The sequence below is a fragment of the Electrona antarctica genome (assembly GCF_951216825.1).
Source record: "Electrona antarctica genome assembly, chromosome: 6".
Lineage (NCBI taxonomy): Eukaryota > Metazoa > Chordata > Actinopteri > Myctophiformes > Myctophidae > Electrona > Electrona antarctica.
Window position 1 is genome coordinate 28,576,448 of NC_136811.1, and position 20,997 is coordinate 28,597,444.

Genomic DNA, 20,997 nt, shown 5'->3' on the forward strand with positions numbered 1-20,997 from the left:
AGCCCATGTCATGTCAACACAGACAAGGCAGCTGTGCGCGCGGTGAGTCCTGCAAATTATAATGACCCAATATTATTTCGTACAACCTAGCAAAGCATAACATATGATGGTTTGGAGAATAGGCTGGTCTCTCTTTTTACAACAGATAAGCCATTGCATACAGGTTCTCAAACTTCTTAATTTCAAGGACCCCCATAACTCTGAGAGTCAAACCAAATGGACCCATAACAGTCCCATTTCATTCCATTTCTACAGTATCACAGTTAACAGTTATACAACACTCCATTTGGTTACATTTGTACACTCTCACAGTTACAGACCTGTAAGGGTCCATTTGGGTCCATGTGTTACACTCTCACAGTTACAGACCTATAATGGGTCCATTTGGAACCCCCTCAAGGAACCATGAGGGTCCCTGGATCACACCTTTCACAGCCACTGCTTTAAATAAATACATAACTAATACAGAGCATATTTGATCCATTTATTGTTAGGCTATAGATTCTTTTTACATCTCAATTTAACAGAACCGCCCACGCACGGCACATGCACGACGTGCGCGACGTGCACGCGCATGAGCACATCCACATGCACGCGCGCATGTGTCCTTTTTGGTAATTCAGAATATGGTATGCCTACACAGTTACAATAATGCAAACACGCCAATCGCACAAACGACTGCGTCGACACCTGGTGTGGAACAAACGGGACGAACCGAGGCGCATATATGGATAACAACAACACTACACGCGCGCGCGCGCACGCGCTGCAACACAAAACAGCTGCATACAACGCGTGTCACTGTGGACTTCTGTATCTGTGGACTTCTGTATCGCAACGCGGGGCAACGCAACTCTGGGATGAGCGGGCCGAAGGCCCGCGAAATTCTAGTGACTTACATATTTCAAATTTGAGCAAGGTTGGTGCCAAATGCAAGCCCCAGTGGCTTCAGTTATTATACAACTAAATGAAAAGTATTTCAAAAAGTATAAATGTGATACATAATTAGTGGAGGCACTACGTTGGCCCACTGGAAGTGTGCACTGATCGGGCAGTTGTTTGCAAGATTAGCTCCGGACAAACATCCACACAGACAAGCCTACTACTAACAGAGTAGACTGACCCTCTTATAGACTGCTAGCCTTCTGCAGAGCCTCGCCGGTGTGTGTGTGTGTGTGTGTGTCTGGAGCTAATCTCACAAAGCGCTGGACAGAAAAGTGCTAAACATCCTGTGGGTGCACGCTGCCAGTAGGCCAAAGAAATACTTCCTTTCTTCAAAAGTTTTATACTGACATAGACATACAGTACATCGTTTGTCAGCCAAGTCTATGGACTTTAATGTTTGTTTAGGGCACTAAGTGACAACGTAAGACGTCATGTGGCCGTTATAAATACAGTTGCCACCCCTCACTTCACACACGTGTGATTTTTCCATGAGTGTATATAGTTACTATGATCTAAGATGTAGTGCAATAACTTCAATTATTTATTTTCTCTATTTTAATACTTGAATTATACCCGAGGACTGTTTTTGAGCGCCTGTTTTTGAGCGTATGTAGTTCAATGTTTGTTTTGTAAACGCATTGACAATGAAGAATTTATGTCATAATGTGTCATTTACGTCATATTGTTAATGGCGTTTAATGTTTGAGTTTGCACCGTTTGATTTACATCACCTAATCAACATGAGTTAGACTTTAATATATTAGCGCCCCTCACTTCACACAGGTGTGTGTTTTTGTTTGTATGTTGTACGTATGTACAAAAGTATATTAGTGAAGATGCCATGGTAACCAACCATTGTTAAACTGTAATGCAACTGTTGCATTATGTCTCCATGGGCCTCAAGGGGCTTCACATGATAAGATTCATGTCTTTGTCAAAAAGGTTGTTTGAGGAGGCAGCAGAGGGACTACACCAGTTGTCAGACAAACTACCACCTCCAGGTACAGCACAATAGAACAAAATCTGTGTTCAAACTATTTTCAGGTCAGATGTCAGATTACTAGCACTATTTTATTTTGTAGAACAGAACTTTTGTGTAGATTATTTGAGTCAGTTGCTACCTGGCTCCACCTAGTGGACATGGAACATTATAACATTTAAAAATGAGTGCGGTGTGGATGACATACTTTTGTAGACCAACCCGACATTACAGCTCAGTGGTTGCCACAGATTTTTGAATTGTTGCATTGTGTTTTGAATAAATTGGACAATAATCTCTGTAGCAAACAAAGATGTATGATTTGCCTGGGTAGGCAGTGACATACATGTAGCTTGCTCATGATTCTTAGTGACTATTTCTATGCATTTGCTGTATTACCATGTGTTGTTCTTGCTTACTATAAGTTGCTCTGCCCTAGATTAAGAGCATCTGCTAAATGTGAATAGAGAGATAGATATTTAACACCATTACCCCTGGCGTCCCTATTTTGGGGGAAAATAATGTAATTCTTTATTAGCTAAAATAGCTGATCTATAAGTAGTAGTTGTGCGCTAGGGTTAAGATGTTGCTTCTCTCATGGTCTTCCCAGGTAAAGCCCTGTTGGATGTGCTGGTGCTGGGCTGTACTGAGAACTCTCCTGGTTTGAAAGATCTGCTGCCTCTGATGGGAGCCCTCAAACACATGTTCTGCTGGCACGCTGCCAAGATGTCCGTTATTACACAATATGCTAATGGGTAAGGAGCCAAAACATGGCTACATATTTGGTTCATCACTTGTCTTATACCGGCGCACATATATTCTGTCCTCGAAACGTAGACATTAAAATGTATCCTGACATGTCTTTCTAAAACTGCAGTTTCACAACCTCTGACAAAAAGTATACTATTGCGCTCCTCAGTCTCACCTGTATTATGCATGTTTATTTGTTTATTCAACTTCACAGGTTTTAAAAGACAGAGGTGCCATTAAAAAACACAAATCTAAAATGCAATAGCCTATCTAAAAATCCAAATGGTGTAAAACTCAAATCTAAAATCCACTATCATTTAAAAGTACATATATGGGATTGGTGATTTTCTGTATCTCTCAGTTCTGCATGATGGGGTGTCCAGGTCGTCTCCATTTCTAGTTTGACGTCCAGATATCTCTTTTCTGAGGGGAGGTAGCCAGTTCCTGAAGTTAGATTTGAACAGCTTCCTGGCGAAGTCAAGGCATAGGTGGGCGCGCCTCTCTGCTAGGGTGCACAAACAATGTGAGGGTGCGGAGAGCTCCTGTCTATCCCAAGTACCTCCGGCCAAGAATGATTCTGCAAGCCCGTTTTTGGACTCTTTCCAGACTTGTAGTCTGGCTGGCAGTCAAGGAACTGTGCCAGACTGGGACTGCATATTCCAGCACCGGGCGCACGTAGCCTGTGTAGATTATGTTTTGCCATTAGGGGGAACTGTAGAGTTGTATAAGAGTAAATGTTAATCTTACATTAAATATACAATGATATAAACATACTGTATAATGTTATAACTTATAAGAATGTGTGAAACCCTGACCTTCTGTGTACAATTATATACAATTATATACAATTGTATTTTTAAGGACACTTTCATTCTTAATTCTTTAATCTAAAACGCAACATTTCTGAAATAACACACTTTAGATTATGGCAGAGCCAGAATGAAGTGATGTTAATAGCTTGGGCTAATTGTATAGCCGACCAATCGGTGCAACCATGCCACCATGTGCGGAACTGTCACCATTGGTGACCTTGCTGCAGAAGGTCGGCATGTCAAACATTGTCACCACGGTTGCTGCATTGTTCATCTGCTATTTTATCATTGTATTTGTGAGTAAATTAGGGGTGCTATTTAATTGAACTAATTGATTTAATCGATTATACAATTAGTGAGTTTAATAAAAGAATAACAATCAAAATTACAGATGTTCTACTAGCTCACAATGTGTTGCATCGCGGCACATTGTGAGCTTGTAAATCACCTATTGTTGCTATTTTTCTGCAATACTGTTTAGTGTTGCATTAACAACATTTGTATGGGGGGCGTCCCTCACAGGTGTGTCCCTCAGCCACCTATGTGGATGTACTAAGGAAAGATGAATGAGCAGAAAGTACTGACGAGCTAGCCAGATGCAAGGAGGATCTGAGATGACTGGAGGCGCTGAGGGAGGGCTCGTCCAAGGACAACCTAGAGAGTTGTGAAACCAAGTTTAAAATAGGTCTTAAGCGGTTAATCAATTGATTTAGTAAATTATACATTGTAAGTACAATGTAATTCTCAATTATTTGATTAATTTAAAGTAAGTAAGTAAGAGTAAATAAGGACATAGGTATATTATGGAGAAACTATCGCCCACATATTTGTCCTAACCCTCAGTACACCACCTCAGGCTCAGCTGCATCACATTTGTAGGCCGGCCCTTGGTTGGAAAACGAATACCCAGGTCATAATCTACATAATATGTAGAATATGTCGGTGAAATCACAACTGCATTAAATCAATAATTTCCCTCTGTATCAGCATGGAAACCTGCCCCACATTGGATTTCAACAAATACCAGAAATCAGATCTATAGTATTGGTGATCAGGTGACCCTCTGTAATCTTTTGTCCAGGTGGCAGAAAGTAGCGTCCTACCTGAGTGCTAATGTGGTGGAGTCTGCTGAAATGGACAGCTGTATCAACCACAGGGAGGTGTGGAGAGGAGGACTACTTATCAGGGAGAAGAAGGTAAGGACATCAAAATATAGAGCCGATGTGTATGTGTGCCAGACTTGAGAAGAGACAATCAAAAGAGTCAAAGACAAGACTGTTAATACATGTTGGAGAGTATCAGTGATTTTTGGTATGCCCTATTGTATGCACGCTTTTAAGAAAGCAGACTGTCTGTGATGCCAATAATGTAGAGAACTTCAAGCTAAAGAAAATAAAGTGTGTTTTTGAGCGGTGCCTCCGCTCCATTACCCAGCTATGTGTGTCCCTATGTGTACGTGCCTACGTGTCTGTCCAAGCATGGACAGCTGCAACACCTAAACTGGCCAGTAGAGTACAGCACAGAGTAAAGTGGCACAGAGTACACTACAGTACGAGCCCTGGGCACGTTCCTGGGGGTCTGGATGTTCCGTGGACCCCCACACACCACACGGTAACTCATTTCTCGACCGTGTCGGACATGGGGCGGCTCGCCGGAACCGGGCCGGCACTCTGGCCGCGTTCCTGGGGGTCTGGATGTTCTGGGGACCCCCACACGGTAACTCTGTTATTTCTTGAAGATTGTTTCCAAAAATAATCAAAGTACAGTAGAGAGCACAGTACACTACAATACAGTATACTGAGCACAGTACAGTAACTAGATATATATGTATAGTTGAGGCATTTGAGAAGCACGTTTTTGATTTGGAGAAGGCATATGACCGGGTCCACAGGGAGGTTCTGTGGGAGGTGTGTCGTGGCGGAGAGGGTATTCGGCTCGGTGAGCTACAGTAAGGGTTGCATCACTGCTTTTTGCAGATGATATGGTCCTGATGGCATCATCGGTCCAAGACCTTCAGCTCTCACTAGACCGGTTCGCAGCCAAGTGTACGGCGGCTGGGATGAGGATCAGCGTCTCCAAATCCGAGGCCATGGTTCTCAGCAGGAAACCGGTGTTTTTTTCAGTTCGAGTAGAGAATGAGGTATTACCCCAGGTAAAGGAGTTCAAGTATCTCGGGCTCTTTTTCACGAGTGAGGGGAGGATGGAGAAGGAGATCAGCCGGAGAATCGGATCGGCAGGGGGATATTGCTGTACCGCACTGTTGTGACGAAAAGAGAGTTGAGCCAAAAGGCAAAGCTCTCTGTCTACCGAGCAATCTTCGTTCCTACGCTCACCTATGGTCATGAAGTGTGGGTCATGACCGAAAGAATAAGGTGCCAGGTGGCTGGCATCTCCCTTAGAGATAGGGTGAGAAGTTCAGTCACACGAGAGAGACTCGGAGTAGAGTCGCTGCTTCTTCACCTTCAGCTTAGGTGGTTCGGGCATCTGGTTAGGATGCCTCTCGGGCGTCTCCCTAGGGAGGTCCTCGAGGCCGTTCCCACTGGGAGGAGACCCCGGGGCAGACCAAGGTGCAGTTGGAGGAAACACATCGACTCACTGGCCTTGGAACGTCTCGGGATCCCCAGGGGGAAGTCACTAATGTTGCTCTGGAAAGGGAAGTCTGGAGCTTTCTGGTGGAGCAGTTGACTACAGATAAGTGGTTGAAGATGGATGGATGGATGGAGAAGCTCTCCATCCTACTTTACACACACTCTTCCTACATAAGAAACTCTCTGAATAGAGAGGGGGCATGGGAATGAGCTGTGTTTGTAGGAGCTACTTAGGATGAAGTGTTCTCTGAACGACCTAGGCCTAGGATCTAGGCCCGGAGAGAGGGCTTGGAGAGGACAGTCTAGATTCAACCTAGGCCTAGGATCTAGGCCCGGAGAGAGGGCTTGGAGAGGACAGTCTAGATTCAACCTAGGCCTAGGATCTAGGCCCGGAGAGAGGGCTTGGAGAGGACAGTCTAGATTCAACCTAGGCCTAGGATCTAGGCCCGGAGAGAGGGCATGGAGAGGACATAGGCCTAGGATCTAGGCCCGGAGAGAGGCAGAGGGCTTGGAGAGGACAGTCTAGATTCTCTGTAGCAATGGGAGCAAGACACATTTTCAGCTCAGGGACCCAGACTTAGTTATTAGTAAAAAAAAAAAATGGTGAATACCATAATGACTTGTGTGAAACTATAATTGGGTGCAGTGCTTATAGAATATAATGGAACTACTGTAGTTTAAAATGTAAAATAAATTTACATCGTGTCAAAGGTCATGTCTCACCTGACAAGATTAAATTCATCCCTGCCCTGAGCAAGCAGGCAGGGTAGAAGAGGAAAGTTACAGTACATAGTGCAGCTTTAAAGTGAGGGCATAGGTCATAGGAAATGGCTCTGATTGACTGACAACCTAGTTGTTGTGGCTCAGGGGGAGTCGGCAGCATTTGAATGGTGTTTGGCGCCATCATTGGCATATATACATTACATACAGGTCAGGTAGTGTGTGTGTGTGTGTGTGTGTGTGTGTGTGTGTGTGTGTGTGTGTGTGTGTGTGTGTGTGTGTGTGTGTGTGTGTGTGTGTGTGTGTGTGTGTGTGTGTGTGTGTGTGTGTGTGTGTGTGTGTGTGTGTGTGTGTGTGTGTGTGTGTGTGTGTGTGTGTGTGTGTGTGTGTGTGTGTGTGTGTGTGTGTGTGTGTTGTGTGCATGCGGGAAAAAGATGTGTAGAAGTACACTATCCCATGCAGGGCTCCAGACTAAAGTTTTTCACCAACATCCCGGAAACCGTCCCAAAAGACAATTTGAACCGTCCCAAAGTGAATGTATACAGTCCTGATTTATTTTTATTTTTAATGTTGATGTCATTCTAACCATTTACACTAATGTGAGGGCAGAACATATAACGGTTATTTAAAGACTTCCAGCATTGCTTTTGAAAGTGGCAAGGAATCATAATAGATATCAAGGTATCATAATAACCTTTGATAAATGCATTAATCCTTGAAGTAAATGCCTTCTTAGAATCTTTAGATCAGCCCCAGAGGGGTAACAACACTTTTTGGAGGGGTTCAAGGTTCAAGGTTCAATGTATTTATTAATGTCCCAGAAGGGCAATTGTGTTTACAGCAACAGTAGTGGTTTCCGACATACAATACAGGACAACAACAGACAAGAGACACCATGGCATAAACAGAGGTCTGGTCGCATCTAGTGCAGGTAGAAGAATAAGAGATAAAAAAAAGGAAAAAAAGTGCTTAAGATATAAGATGTAATATATAAAGTGCCGCATAAAGTGCATGTTTCAGCATCATCATCATCACATTACATGATTACTGGCAGCATTGACTGCACGAATCGATTGCCAGTTGCATTTCTGAATATGTGCAAAGTAATACAAATCTGAATAAAAATAAATATCCATATGTTCTAAGTTAATATTTTAGTAAAAGCACAGTCACAATACAGAATATTTAGGTAATTAGTAGGTAAAAGCTTTCGGTCTGCTTGTGTGGCACTGAAAACTTAGTTTTTCACTGACGTGCGTCAGAACCTCAGGCTCAGACACAGGGCTGATCAATGCAGAGCCTCAACTTGCCCACTGTGATCTTCTCACTTGCGGGTCGAAGTTGTCAGTGTGGGGTGTTAGGGTCACACCTCCGGTGTCAGGTGTGTGATATCTTTTTTATGGATCTTAATTATCTTACCAATAGAAGGATGCATCCAGCACATTGTTCCATGATCCAACGTCCACAGGCTGTTGAGAGCCACTGTTGCATGTACAGTATTTATTTGTATTTGTATTACGTTTTTGAGTGGTGCAACCTACATCCACACACATAGACAGCTACGTGTGTGGATGGGTCTGTCCCTGTGTCCGAGCACGAAAATAGCGTTTGTTCACCACCAAGTGTCACTGTTTCACAGCCTAACACACACAGGCCAGGGGGGAGGGCTTGTACAGTACAGTACAGTACAGTACAGTACAGTACAGTACAGTACCACTCACTTCAGATGGGTCTGATTTTTTTATGTGGAAAAGGGAGGGGTACATCTTTCTCCTTGTTCTGCAGGGAGCGCTGAGCCTGTGTGAATGGTCTGTCTGCCTGTTCTTCTCCCTTGTTTTAGTTTATTTATTTATTGTTTTATAAAAAAAAATGACTGCTACATGAGGGTACAGACTGCTGCGCCTGTTTTGCGGGTTTCTCTCTGCAGTAATAGTTTGCAGTAATAGTTTGTGGCTGAAGTGTTGCCGGTGCCGCTGCAACATTTATGCAGCGCTGCTAGTCTTATGCTGCCCATAGGTGCGCACGATATGTACATTTTCAGTGCAAAAACTCCTCTAGTCCCGAAACCGTCCCGGCTGAGATCGATTTATGTCCCAAATAGATATTTTATAGTCCCCGGGACCCCCTTAGTCTGAAGCCCTGATCCCATGGTCTGGCAGCGTGCACTACGTGCAGAATAAATTTGGGTTCAGCGAGCGGTTTGTGCGATTAGCAAAGAAAGACACACATGATACAGAGACAGACAGACCGACGCATCTTGCCTCCTACAGAACCACGGCGTAAAAAAAAGGCTGTTTAATATAGCTTGGCATCCGTATGAATCGCAAGATTCTAGGTGCAATTCCAGGCACTGCCAACTCAGCGTATGAGTATTACGGCTTGGGTAACTATTGAGAGCTAACTGTAGGTGTAGCGCTACACCTCACTCCCAGGGATGTAGAACAGTGGTTCTCAACCTTTTCTTGATCAGGGCGCACTTGGAAATATTGAAAGCATTCGCGGCCTAACCATCTGACCAATTAACACACGGCAGCCGTTTTGGCTGCTGTGCTAATTGTGGTCATTTGGGTGGGTTGTTGCATTTCGGAGCATGTTTAGTCGATTGTGTTGGATCAATGGAACTAACGTAGTATACCTTAAAGGGACACTTCACCCTTTTAAGCCATGACATGACATCCATGATGTCATGGAGCCCAGTGTCCATGACATCAGAGACACTGGGCTCACTGCTAAAATCTAGCCACATATTACACACATAAAGACCCCCAGGAAAGTGTTCTAAAACTTCTAAATGTCATTAACATATATCTTTTTGCAAAAGGGGGGAAGTTTCCCTTTAAGTTCTCATAATATTAATATTAAAAACGTGCCGAATGGCAAATTAAAAACGTGCCGAACGGGAAGGGATGAGGCCGGAGAACGGGAGGCCGACAAGCCAACCGGGGCGACGGCCGGCGATCGCCACCTCGGCCCGCCTATGGCGGGGGGGGGGTGCATACAGTATTATATACCATATATCAATGGCGTAAGAACAGCGTGCATAACATTTGCTGCTGATTGAATGATTGAACTACAATTTTTTAAGATTAGCCACGGACAGACGCACCGGCAACATAGACAGAGCACATAGAACATAGACATAGACAGCTTGTCTCTAGATGGCTTGTCTCCTAGAAGACATGCCGTAAAAATACACTGCATCACTCGGCCCTATTACTGGCTGAGGCCTGTTGATGAAATAAATTACCACTCCAATATTTCCAGTTTCCCTTAATTTAATTTAATCTTAATTTAACTTAATTAAATGCTTAGGGACAGTGTCCATCTTGTGGTACATCCAGCATAATGTCTTAATAGAAAGTATGCAGCATCAACATGTGCTTCTGTATTTAAACTACCACTGTGGCACCAAAGGTAAATGTATGGTTGGATAATAAATCTTCTCCTGTCTTATCTAGTCTTGATCTTCTCTAACATTCATGTCTGGGTCAATTTGTACACCCTCATGCTGAGAATGTTACTGTGTACACTACACAGAATAAAATAAGAAGACGAATAAATGGCAAAGCTTACGTTGCAAACTTGCAATCAACTCCACTGCATGGTTAAGTGATAAATAAATGCCTCCAACCACTCATACTCTCACGGTCATGCTTTGAGGATGCTGCTTAGGCAAGCACAGAAGTTCTCCTTCAGTAAAGTGACCTTTCGCAAGTTCCTCCTGCTTTGAGAGGAAACAGGCTGTCAGTTCAAGGCTTCACAGTGGGGACGTGATGGAATAAAGGAGAATTCCCAAATGGATGTAGGTTGCCTGAGAACGCTCAATGCCTCTCCAAAGCTTGTACACGTGTGTGTGTATATCATATAATGAGTGGTGTGTGGGTGTGTGTGTCTGTGTGTGTGTGTGTGTGTGTGTGTGTGGCATAACAAGTAACCTTACTGTGTGCATCCAACATTTCTTACAAAAGGCACTAGGCGATCTGCGGAATAACAGCTGTTGGCTAATAGTATTAACTGAAGAATATGTGTTGAATTGTGTTTAAATAAAATGTGTAAAATGCTCCACACGTCGGACTGTAAACAAACATCTGTGCTGTAAAAGAAGACAAACTTTTCATGTGTGTGTGTGTGTGTGTGTGTGTGTGTGTGTGTGTGTGTGTGTGTGTGTGTGTGTGTGTGTGTGTGTGTGTGTGTGTGTGTGTGTGTGTGTGTGTGTGTGTGTGTGTGTGTGTGCGCGTGTGCGTGCGTGCGTGCGTGCGTGCGTGCGTGCGTGCGTGCGTGCGTGCGTGCGTGTGTGTACTTGGCCATACTCGTGCCTCAGTGTGTGTCAGAACTGCAATTCGAAGGCTTCTCTCTCTGTTCTACGGACGGCCCTAGTCTCCTGAGAACCCACAACAACACTACAGACCACAAACTGCACTCTGAGGTGAGTCTTAAGTCCTTCATTATTTCCTTGCATCCATTTCTCACAGCCTGGTTACAATGTAGAAAAATATGTCAACAACTAAGAACCAAATTGTGCACCCTTAGGTTTCTTTTTCTGGTGCTGTGTTGATCTGGTACGGTCAAGTGCTTAGAAGCAGACTTCCTGGTTTGTATTCATGTGCACTAGAGATGTGGACATGAATATTCGCAGACACCGCAATTAATCAGCAGATTGAGCAGGTCATACATTCTGATTAATAGCAGATGGGTGAAATAATGGAAGGAAATTCAATTCATTTTGGAAGTTCTCCTTTTTTGCCTGTCCATTCATTGTCATGTCCACTTACATTAGGCTCATTAACGCAGAGTGCACGATGCGCATTTCAACACGAGGCACAGCAACGTAATTTCATTGATTGATCAAATCTCATTCCTATTCAACAGAATCCGTATGGATCTAATGTTAATGTTAGGCAACATGGCCTGGCTGGCGGAGATCTGCGCTCGGAAGAGCACACCTTTCTATTTTAAAAAGAAAACATATTTTTTTCCCCAACTAGAAATATCACTTAAAGTAGCTATATATATATATTTATATAGCTACTTTATATATTTATATATATATATATATATATATATATATATATATATATATATATATATATATATATATATAATTTTTCTTTTGTATTTTTTTTTTTGTATTCAGACAACCAGCAATGAGTAAAACGCTCCCAAAACAAATGTAGTCTCTGTGACACATCTAGGGGCCACAATCTGCATTAAAAGATTCAAAGAAAGCTTTGTCATTGGTCGAAATAACTAACCAATCAGGAAGTAGACAGGCAAATCGACCAATGACAAAGCTTCTAGGAAAATCTTTGAATGCAGATTGTGGCCCCTCGATGTGTCACAGAGACTAAATTGTTTTGCGAGCGTCTTACCCATTGCTGGCTGTCTGAATACCCCCCCACCCCCCCCCCCCCAAAAAAAAGGTTATATTAAAATGTTGACATTATTGCTTTTAGCAGCTTTGAACGTGTGTGTGTGTGTGTGTGTGTGTGTGTGTGTGTGTGTGTGTGTGTGTGTGTGTGTGTGTGTGTGTGTGTGTGTGTGTGTGTGTGTGTGTGTGTGTGTGTGTGTGTGTGTGTGTGTGTGTGTGTGTGTGTGTGTGTGGGGGGCTTAGAGCGATAATGAGTTTTGTGATGTAGATTAATGACCATAACAATACAAGCACACTGGAGATGCACTCAGGGAATTATTGTCCAATATGGTGTCCACTGGATGCACACACACCTGCATTAAAGACAGTAATAAGGAAAATTCAGGAGCAGCACTTTATAACATTGGCTCATAGGCAGGGGGGGCTCCCCCCATAAGCCCCCCCCTCCAAACAAGCCCAATCGACTGACTTCTATGTAAACCAAGATGCATTAGCCCCCCCCTCTAAATAGCCAGCACCCCCAGTCACAATTTTCTGGAGCCGTCACTGCTCATAGGAGATCTATACTAGAACACTATTTAAACATGGAAATCTTCTCTCTCTCACAGCACACACAAATTCTATTTAAAATGCTTCAGTAGTACATATACCCATATATATGCACACACATGTAGGTAGAAATATGAATGATGCGCATATTTCATCTGCACACAGAATCACCATCACACAATTGCACACCACATCGGTTATTATAATCCTAAAGTATAATAACCGACGTGTGCAATAGTGTGATTGTGATTCTGTGTGCAGATGGTGTGTGTGTAGTCATCAAAGAGATGGGACTGCATGTGTGCGGCCAGTTATTACAGGAATTTGTTTTTTAGATATTGTTTTTTTAGTTTGTTTTGTATGTGAGTTTGTGATTCAGAGAGAGAGAGAGAGAGAGATATTTCATCAGATCTGTGTACAGAGAGCCAGATGGTGGTGATTGTCTGGGCGTGACAATAAAACAAACTCAGGACAACAAAACTATTACACCTCCATACTGTTGGGATGGCAGAGTTCATAATGACCTAAATACACAATTTACTCACACAGACCCACAGCTACACACTTGGAACAAATCTATTATACTGCATGCATCTAGAAAAAAACGGACTTCATTATCACTTAAAGCGCTCGAACACACACACACACACACACACACACACACACACACACAGAAAGCTGATACTGAAAGCTTGTATTGTGCCAGTAGCAAACCTGACGTTTAGATTGGTGTTATTAGATCTACCAAACTCTACTCTACTATTAATTTAGAAAGTGATCTAATCTTGATAAGTGCTGTTTTTTATTATTATTATTATGCCACTCTTCGTTTGTTTGTCTCAGTCAGAGGGCCATCAATTCCATCAATAGTTTTTTTTTAAATTAATTTAATTTGTTTTATAGATCAGTGAATCAACAAAATATTCAAATAGCCGTTTATAATCAGCTAAATCGATTAGTTTGCGTGATTAACCATTTAAGCTCTATTTTATACTGCGTGTATAAAATAGAGCTTAAATGGTGTCACACACATAAGTAGTTAGTGGTCAAATGTATCAATAAACTAGAAAAAGTGCCCTTCTGGGCACAGGTCTCCACCAGGAGGATAGGATTGTGTGTGATGTTTGGCAAAATGTTTAGGAGTAATATAAACATGTTTATTTGTGTGTGTGTGTGTGTGTGTGTGTGTGTGTGTGTGTGTGTGTGTGACGCGACTTGGCCTGTTGTAGCGCCACCATGAGGCTGATTTGAAAACTGTCAAGTGGCATTTCTTCCTCAGCCTAGTAGTGGGAATAGGCATGCACAGTTTCACCGCAATCGGACGCTGCGTTGCGGAGTTGTGGCAATTTGTACAAAACGGGCTACTCCTGAAAACTGTAGAAGCCAATCGTAGCCAATCAGGATGGATAATTATGAGAAATCAAACAAATCACATGATCACATGACTATGGAGAGCATGTGTACCGATTTGCGTGAAATTTAGATAAAGTCTGAAGGAGTAATATTAGAAAATGTGTTTTACATATGTCGGCCTCCTGGTGGCGCTATAAAGAGCAGATGTGAAAAATTCCAGGCAAAGGTTTTTCCTTGGCCTCTAGGGAGTGTGCATACATGGTTTTACACAGATCGGTGCAGTTATAGGTAAAAACACAAATCGGCCAGTTATAGCGCCACCATGAGGCTGAGTTGAAAATGTTCAAGTGGCATTTCTTCCTCGACCTAGTGGGAATGTGCGTGCAAAATTTCACGGGAATCACACCATGTGTTCATGATTTGCAGCATTTTGTTTGAAACGGAGCACTCCTGCGAACTTTGGAAGCCAATCTTAGCCAATCAGGATGGAGTGTGAAAAATCTGAAAGACCCGTTTCGTTGAATGGCTCTAGAGAGACAATTTGCGTAATGTTTGGACCAAATCTGTAGGTGTACTGTCAAAACATTTTTTTTGCACAAAGCGGCCTCCTGGTGGCGCTATAACAGGCCAATGTGAAAACTTTGGGGCAGAGGTTCAGCTCTGGCATTCAGGGAGTGTGTGTGCAGAGTATGGCTGCGATCAAGCCAACGGTGCCAGAGATTAGCTGTTCACAGACGGACGGACACACGGACGGACGGACACACGGACGGACGGACACACACACGGACGGACGGACGGAGTGCAAAACATACTCTCTCCCCATGCCTTCGGCCTGGTGGAGACAATTATGATTAATATTCTATTCTATCCTTATTTTTAGACTAGTAGCGCTGATCAGAGCACTAGATCACTCAAAGCTTGACCAGCCCAATGTTTCGTTTTGTGAAATTGTTTTATGACATTGTTAAGTTTTATGATTTAATTTTGTGACGTACACCCACATGCAAATTTGATAAGATTAGCATTTATCCCATCGGCTATGGGCTCTGTAGTCGCAGTCCTAAATCTGCACGTAGTCCAGGTATGCACTAGTGCTCCTACAATCATAAGAAAATGCTGCCTGTCAATCAACCCTTTTCCCAAAGCTAGAAACCAGATCCCCTTTTGACCCCAACACGACACGTAGTGAGCTTATAGATTGGCGATTCTCAGCCAATGTTGGCCCCCAGAACAGGGACACTAATGGTTCATGTGATTGAGGTCCTTACACACCAGAGGTGTACCATTTTCTCTTGTGAGGAATTGGCCCATGGTTTTCTGCTACACCCAGGGACCATTTTGGAGGCTGATAGCTTCTGGTTCTTAATCAAAGCAAAATAAAGATCAGAATCAGAGTATCAGACCAATATTTACATTTTCTTAAACTGAATGCTTGTGTTGGTTTTCTTTGACACAGTAAAACCCTCAGTGCTAACCTATCCATTTGTAACTGAGTATTTTACTGTATGAAGACCTCTTCTGTTCTTTGTGTGCCCCTCTCATGTCCTCTCTTTCATGATTTTATTTACTCTCATCTTCTTTATATCCATCTCTCTCACCCACGTTTGGAATTTAATCCCTCTATTCAAGAAGTAGCTTCTGAAATAAGATGGAAAAGGATGCCAGTAACTTATTAAACTTAGACACACATACACTCCAGTGGGTGAACAAAGCCAACGTTGTACTGAGAGAAGGTCAGCGGAAGTTGAAAAGATGCCAAGCTCAACCAACACTTACTACGTAAATATTAGAGTGGTTACATTACTTTTCAAATGTAATACAAAGATAAACTTGGACTGTCTGTCATATAGTCAATCCTATTCATGTTTTGACTATATAGTTGTGTATATTCGTACGTCTCTAAATGTTTTGATGAATTGAAAATGGTGGGCCCTATTGTAAACAAGTGTAATGCTTTATGGTGTCGTCCACTCACAGTTAACAGTTTTTGTATTGAGTTGTACTTGAAATGTACTGTAATTCTGCAAACTGTTAAATCAATCAATCAAATTGTTGTCGTCTCCGCCAGGTTGAAGGTGTGGCAGTCTGTTTGCACATAGCTTATCTACAGCACTGTTGGCCAGATTGTAGTGACACTGCACGCACATTCCCACTAGGCCGAGGAAGAAATGCCAAACTTTTCAAATTGGCCTGAGCAGGTACATTTTTGCTAACACATTTTGGAACAAAATGTCTCAATGAAAGGCCTGCAGGATTTGCACATTTTTCTAGTTTGTTATCTTTCCTTCTTTTGGTGGATGTTGTTTAGTTGATTCAGTGGTTTGTTGAGTTGATTTAATACTTTATTTGTCAAAAGTTAGTCAGTTAGTGTGCCACAATTAACTTAAGTTACCTCCCGATGGGGCATAACTCATCGATAATGTTTCTCCACCTATCACATTCTTTGGCAACCAGTCGTGCCTTGCCTAGAGCAGGGGTTCTCAACCCGTGGGTCGCGACCCCACGGGGGGTCGCCAAATTATTTTAGGGGGTCCCCAAATTATTTTCAAAATATATATATATATATATTTTCACGATTTTTCAAAAATATAAATATATTTTTCAATAGCTAAATTATAACAATGCTTAAAACACCAAAAGGGGTTCCCGCCCAAAATGGTTTAAGGTTATTGTAGCAGTCAATTTATATTGGGGGTCGGGAGGGGGCGGGGCAGGGGTCCCGAGACATTGCCAAAGCATTTCCGGGGGTCCCCGGCCAAAAACGTTGAGAACCCCTGGCCTAGAGACCCATCTCCAGTAGCTCAGCCTCTACAGTTCCAAAAATAGCGGAAATGGCAGATCTACAAGGTCACAACACGTCACGATTCGTCGTGAGGTTGTAGATCGCTTTTTCCCCCCTGCACTGCATTTAACTCCTCCCCCTTTTATTTTTTTTACAGGTCTTCCACTACTACAGGCCAGTCTTAGACTTGGTTCAGTTGGTCAATCTGTCAGACCTGCCCAGCTACATGCCATCCAGCACGCAGTTTCAACTGTATCCTTGCAATTACATCCACATGTGCGTGCATAATGTGTCTGTGAGTCAACGCCTGAGTAAAGCTGTGTCATGGTTTCATCTGTCCAAATTAAAAGGGGCCCTTCATACACGGGTGTATCATCAAACAGCTGTCATGACACGTACGTAGTTCTGTCTCCCTACAAACCCATGATGTCATAGTATAATACAGAATAAAACACCTGTGTGTGTGTGTGTGTGTGTGAGATTTAGACCTGTAATCTAGATTTGGCTAACCAGGTACTCCCAGTAAGGGATAAAGCGTGGCTAACAAACGGTACATAATGACTGTAATAATGGATTATAGTTACTTTGAAGTGGACTTTGAAGCCACTGTGAAAGCCAGGCAATCTGCATAGGCATCGTTTTTTTACTACATCCTGATTTCATGGTGTAAGGGAAAGATCTATTTTATAGTCTGTGATTAATTCAGGGATCTAGCAGCTATTACAGTTGCTCCTGTTTGCCGTCTGTTCTACAGTATGTAAGCATATAGTACCGGTATGTGAAAGGTACACAATGTTGTACAGTTCTTTAATACTGTGTTGTTCCTTAACTTCTAACTAAAGAGGCCTGTCTGGAAAGTCAGTGAAAGCTAAGATGCTGTTGGACCAGCTCAGGTCACTGCGTGGAAAAGTAAGTTTATTTAACATTGACTGCCATTGACTTAAAATTACGTCAATCCATTACGTTAATCCATTACGTTATCCAGCAAAAGTGATTTCAGTGATTATGCTAGAGGGACTTCCATTGAAGAATACACCCAGAAATCATGTGCTCCAATCAAAATCCAGCCCGTCCATTCCAACGCTAAAGGATTTATAAGCGCGGTTACAAATATTTGTATCCGATAAAAAGAAAAAAACATTGGCGTGGCAGATGAATTAATTAAATTACTACCTGGCAGTTGATGTGGTAAGTGGTTAAAGTTCAAACAATTCTCATGCTTCTGGTGGCCTGAGAAGGTTATCTTAACAAGACAATTTGTAATTGATTGAAATAAAAAGAGAACTAATACCGGCTCTCTAATCTACTCTGAAGTTCAGTGAATAGATTTGATCAAGATCATGTGTGTGTGTGACTGTGTGTGTGTGTGTGTGTGTGTGTGTGTGTCACAGGTGGGAGGCGTGTTCTGTTTGTCCTGTGTAGTCACCCCTATAGCCCAACCCCCTGCCAGCCAGCTCAGTTCTCAGCGGTGGAAGGAGTTCTTGGCCAGGAGACCCAAGTCACTGCCTGGTAGGATATTCATCATTCTGGTGCTTAGACGTAATCTTACCTTGGGCACTTTTCTTCTTTCCCTCAACAGAAGTACTGTAAGTTATGTTTTGTTTCAGAAGGCAATATATATGAGTTATAGTTATTGAACAAAATGGTTAGCTAAGCCCAATTAATACATGACATAAGAAGGGGAAAAACACATTTATTTATATTCTTTCCAAATGACTGTCAAGAGACGTATAATGATTTTTTTTTGTGAGACATTCACCATAGTTCAGGGGAAACAATGGTTAATTTAAACTAAACTGCACGAGGAAGCTCGCTATGAAGATTGCGTCTTCTGACGTGATCACAGAAGCATTCTAATACACTCACAGGCAATCCATTGGCTGGGTCTGGGACTAAGGTGCACCTTGACCACCCCCCCAGGTAAAGGTGATAAAGGTGCCAATAAACCAATTAGTCCCCACTTCTGTGTAACTTCTCATGAAGATCACATGCATTGCTACAAAGTCTTGATTTCAGTGTGTTTGAGTTTACTAGGACAGGAGCGAATTCTGGTTCCACAAACTGCACCACTGGTGAGTTCATGACTTTGGGGTTAAGAATTTCCTTGCACTATAAAATTCTATTGTTAATCGGACGGCCAGCAAACGGCCCTGATTATAAATCTAGCAGCTACAGCTACACTATATTCTAGTGACAGCTAGGCTAGCTACTAGCTACAGCTACGCTGGCTACTAGTTGGACGGCCAGCACACGGCCCTGACTAGCCACAAGCCTGCTGAAGCTAAGCTAATAACAACTTAGCGTGGTTCCTGCAAAAGGACGCCCGGTGTTAGCTATTGTTAGCATCCCGCTAAGCTACCCTCCCCTTGTACTACTCCTGCTAACGGCCTGCAGAACGCCAAAGCAGTGATGTCGGGGAAGAGCAGAAACCAACGTCGCAAGGCTAACGATAAGCCCGCGGTGCTGCAGAAGCACTGTGAGACATGCTCCAACTGGATGGCCGGCGAGGACAAACACGAGGACTGTGTCCGTTGTTTGGGCCTGCAGCACGCTTTCGACGCCGTTCATAACCCGGGTGCCTGCTCCCTGTGTGACGGCGTCGACGCACGCATCATAACCCGCAGGCTAGTGCGTGCTAAGCAGTTCTTCGACGGAGCCATCCGACAACCAGAACCGGCAGACGACCGAGAGGTGGCCGATCAATTGGCGGAGGAGAGACGGGACGCATTGGACCCCGCTCGTTACTCTGAGGGTGATTATGCCGACCTACCGTCTACTTCCCGCGCGAAGCGGGCGGTTAAGAAAGCCAAACAAGCAGCTAGGAAAGCTCTGGCTGACGAGGTTACGGCTCCAGCGGCTGCCGAAATCCCGCACTCCCCGCCTCGCCAACGTACGAGGCGCACAGATCGTCCTTCCCCCGTCGAGCAACACGCCGGTGATGAAGAACAGTCCTCGGAGGGAGATCAGAGCCAGAGCTCCAGCGGTAGCTCCTCTTCTTCCTACTCTGAGGGCTCTTCTGAGAGTGAGTCAGAATCGGAGTCTGAGGGACGCCTCAGAGCCACTCTCATCGCAGGAATGCAGCCTCAGACGGCGGCCCGGACTGAGCCCGAGCCCCGGGCTGGGACTGAGGCTCTGGCTACAACAGCTCCGGATGTAACCGAGCCACAGAGCACGGCGGTGCCTGACACGGCACCCCAGACCGATGTTCAGAACCGAGCCCCTGCTCGGTCCCGAGTCGTCCTCGAGATGGACAAGTCAGAGCTGATTGATGTCTTCAAGAGGGCTACTGAACGCAGCGGTCTAACGTGGCCAGCTGAAGCTACTCCGGCGGCGGCTGCGACGGACACGGCCTGGGATGATTTCGGTAAGGATCCGGACGCTCCCCGAGCCAAACAGATCCTACCCTTGGCTAAGGGTTTCACGGGGGCGCTCGGTGAATCCTGGGAGCACCCCTACACCCACTCCTTCCTACCCACACATAAGAAAGAGCTTGATTGTGTCGCCATGAAGAAAGTGGGTCTGGAATCTCTGCCCGAGATGGACAGATTCCTGGCTTCTCATCTCCTACATGTCCCCGAAGTCGCCCCACCGAAGGAGCCGAAATTCGCTCTCACACAGGAAAACGACATGTCCACAATGGTGAAGAAGGCATACGCGACGCTTACGGGCTCCGTGAAAGCCATTAACGCCATCACACTACTCCAGGGCTCTGTCTCCCACATTTTCAAAACATCGGGAGAGGCATTGAATCTGGAGCAGCTCTACGAGCTACGGAGGCTCCATAAAGAGGCGCTCGCGCTGACAAGGTACAACACGGAGATGACGGGAAAGGCTATGGCTACTCTAGTAGTACTAGAACGGGCTAGATGGCTAAACCACTCCGAAACCAAAGAGAGAGCCTCTCTCCTGGACCAACCCATCCTGCAAGACAATCTTTTCTCTGGCACGGTGGCCGATCTCACGGCCAGACACGAAGACAGAGAGAAAAAGAAGCAGGCGGCGCAGGCTTTCATGCCGACGGAGAAAAAGCCTCCGCCAGGTAACAAAAGAAATAGATCCTCGTACGGCCGCTCTATGAACCGGAGGGACAACGAGAGGGAGCGCGGCTCCAGGCCTCCTTTCAAGGCTCCAGCGGCTGCCAGAGCCCCCTC

The 20,997-nt window shown here is 44.0% G+C and overlaps 1 protein-coding gene across 1 annotated transcript in view; it reads left to right on the forward strand.

The window, feature by feature from the left end:
* Positions 1-20,997, forward strand: part of mtbp (MDM2 binding protein) — a 53,465-nt gene that overhangs the window by 3,026 nt on the left and 29,442 nt on the right. Inside the window, exons 5-11 of the mRNA XM_079503340.1 lie at positions 1,888-1,946; positions 2,535-2,679; positions 4,568-4,682; positions 11,116-11,220; positions 17,004-17,098; positions 17,689-17,755; positions 18,238-18,355. Coding sequence (XP_079359466.1) covers positions 1,888-1,946; positions 2,535-2,679; positions 4,568-4,682; positions 11,116-11,220; positions 17,004-17,098; positions 17,689-17,755; positions 18,238-18,355 — 704 coding nt within the window. The remainder of the gene's footprint in view (positions 1-1,887; positions 1,947-2,534; positions 2,680-4,567; positions 4,683-11,115; positions 11,221-17,003; positions 17,099-17,688; positions 17,756-18,237; positions 18,356-20,997) is intronic.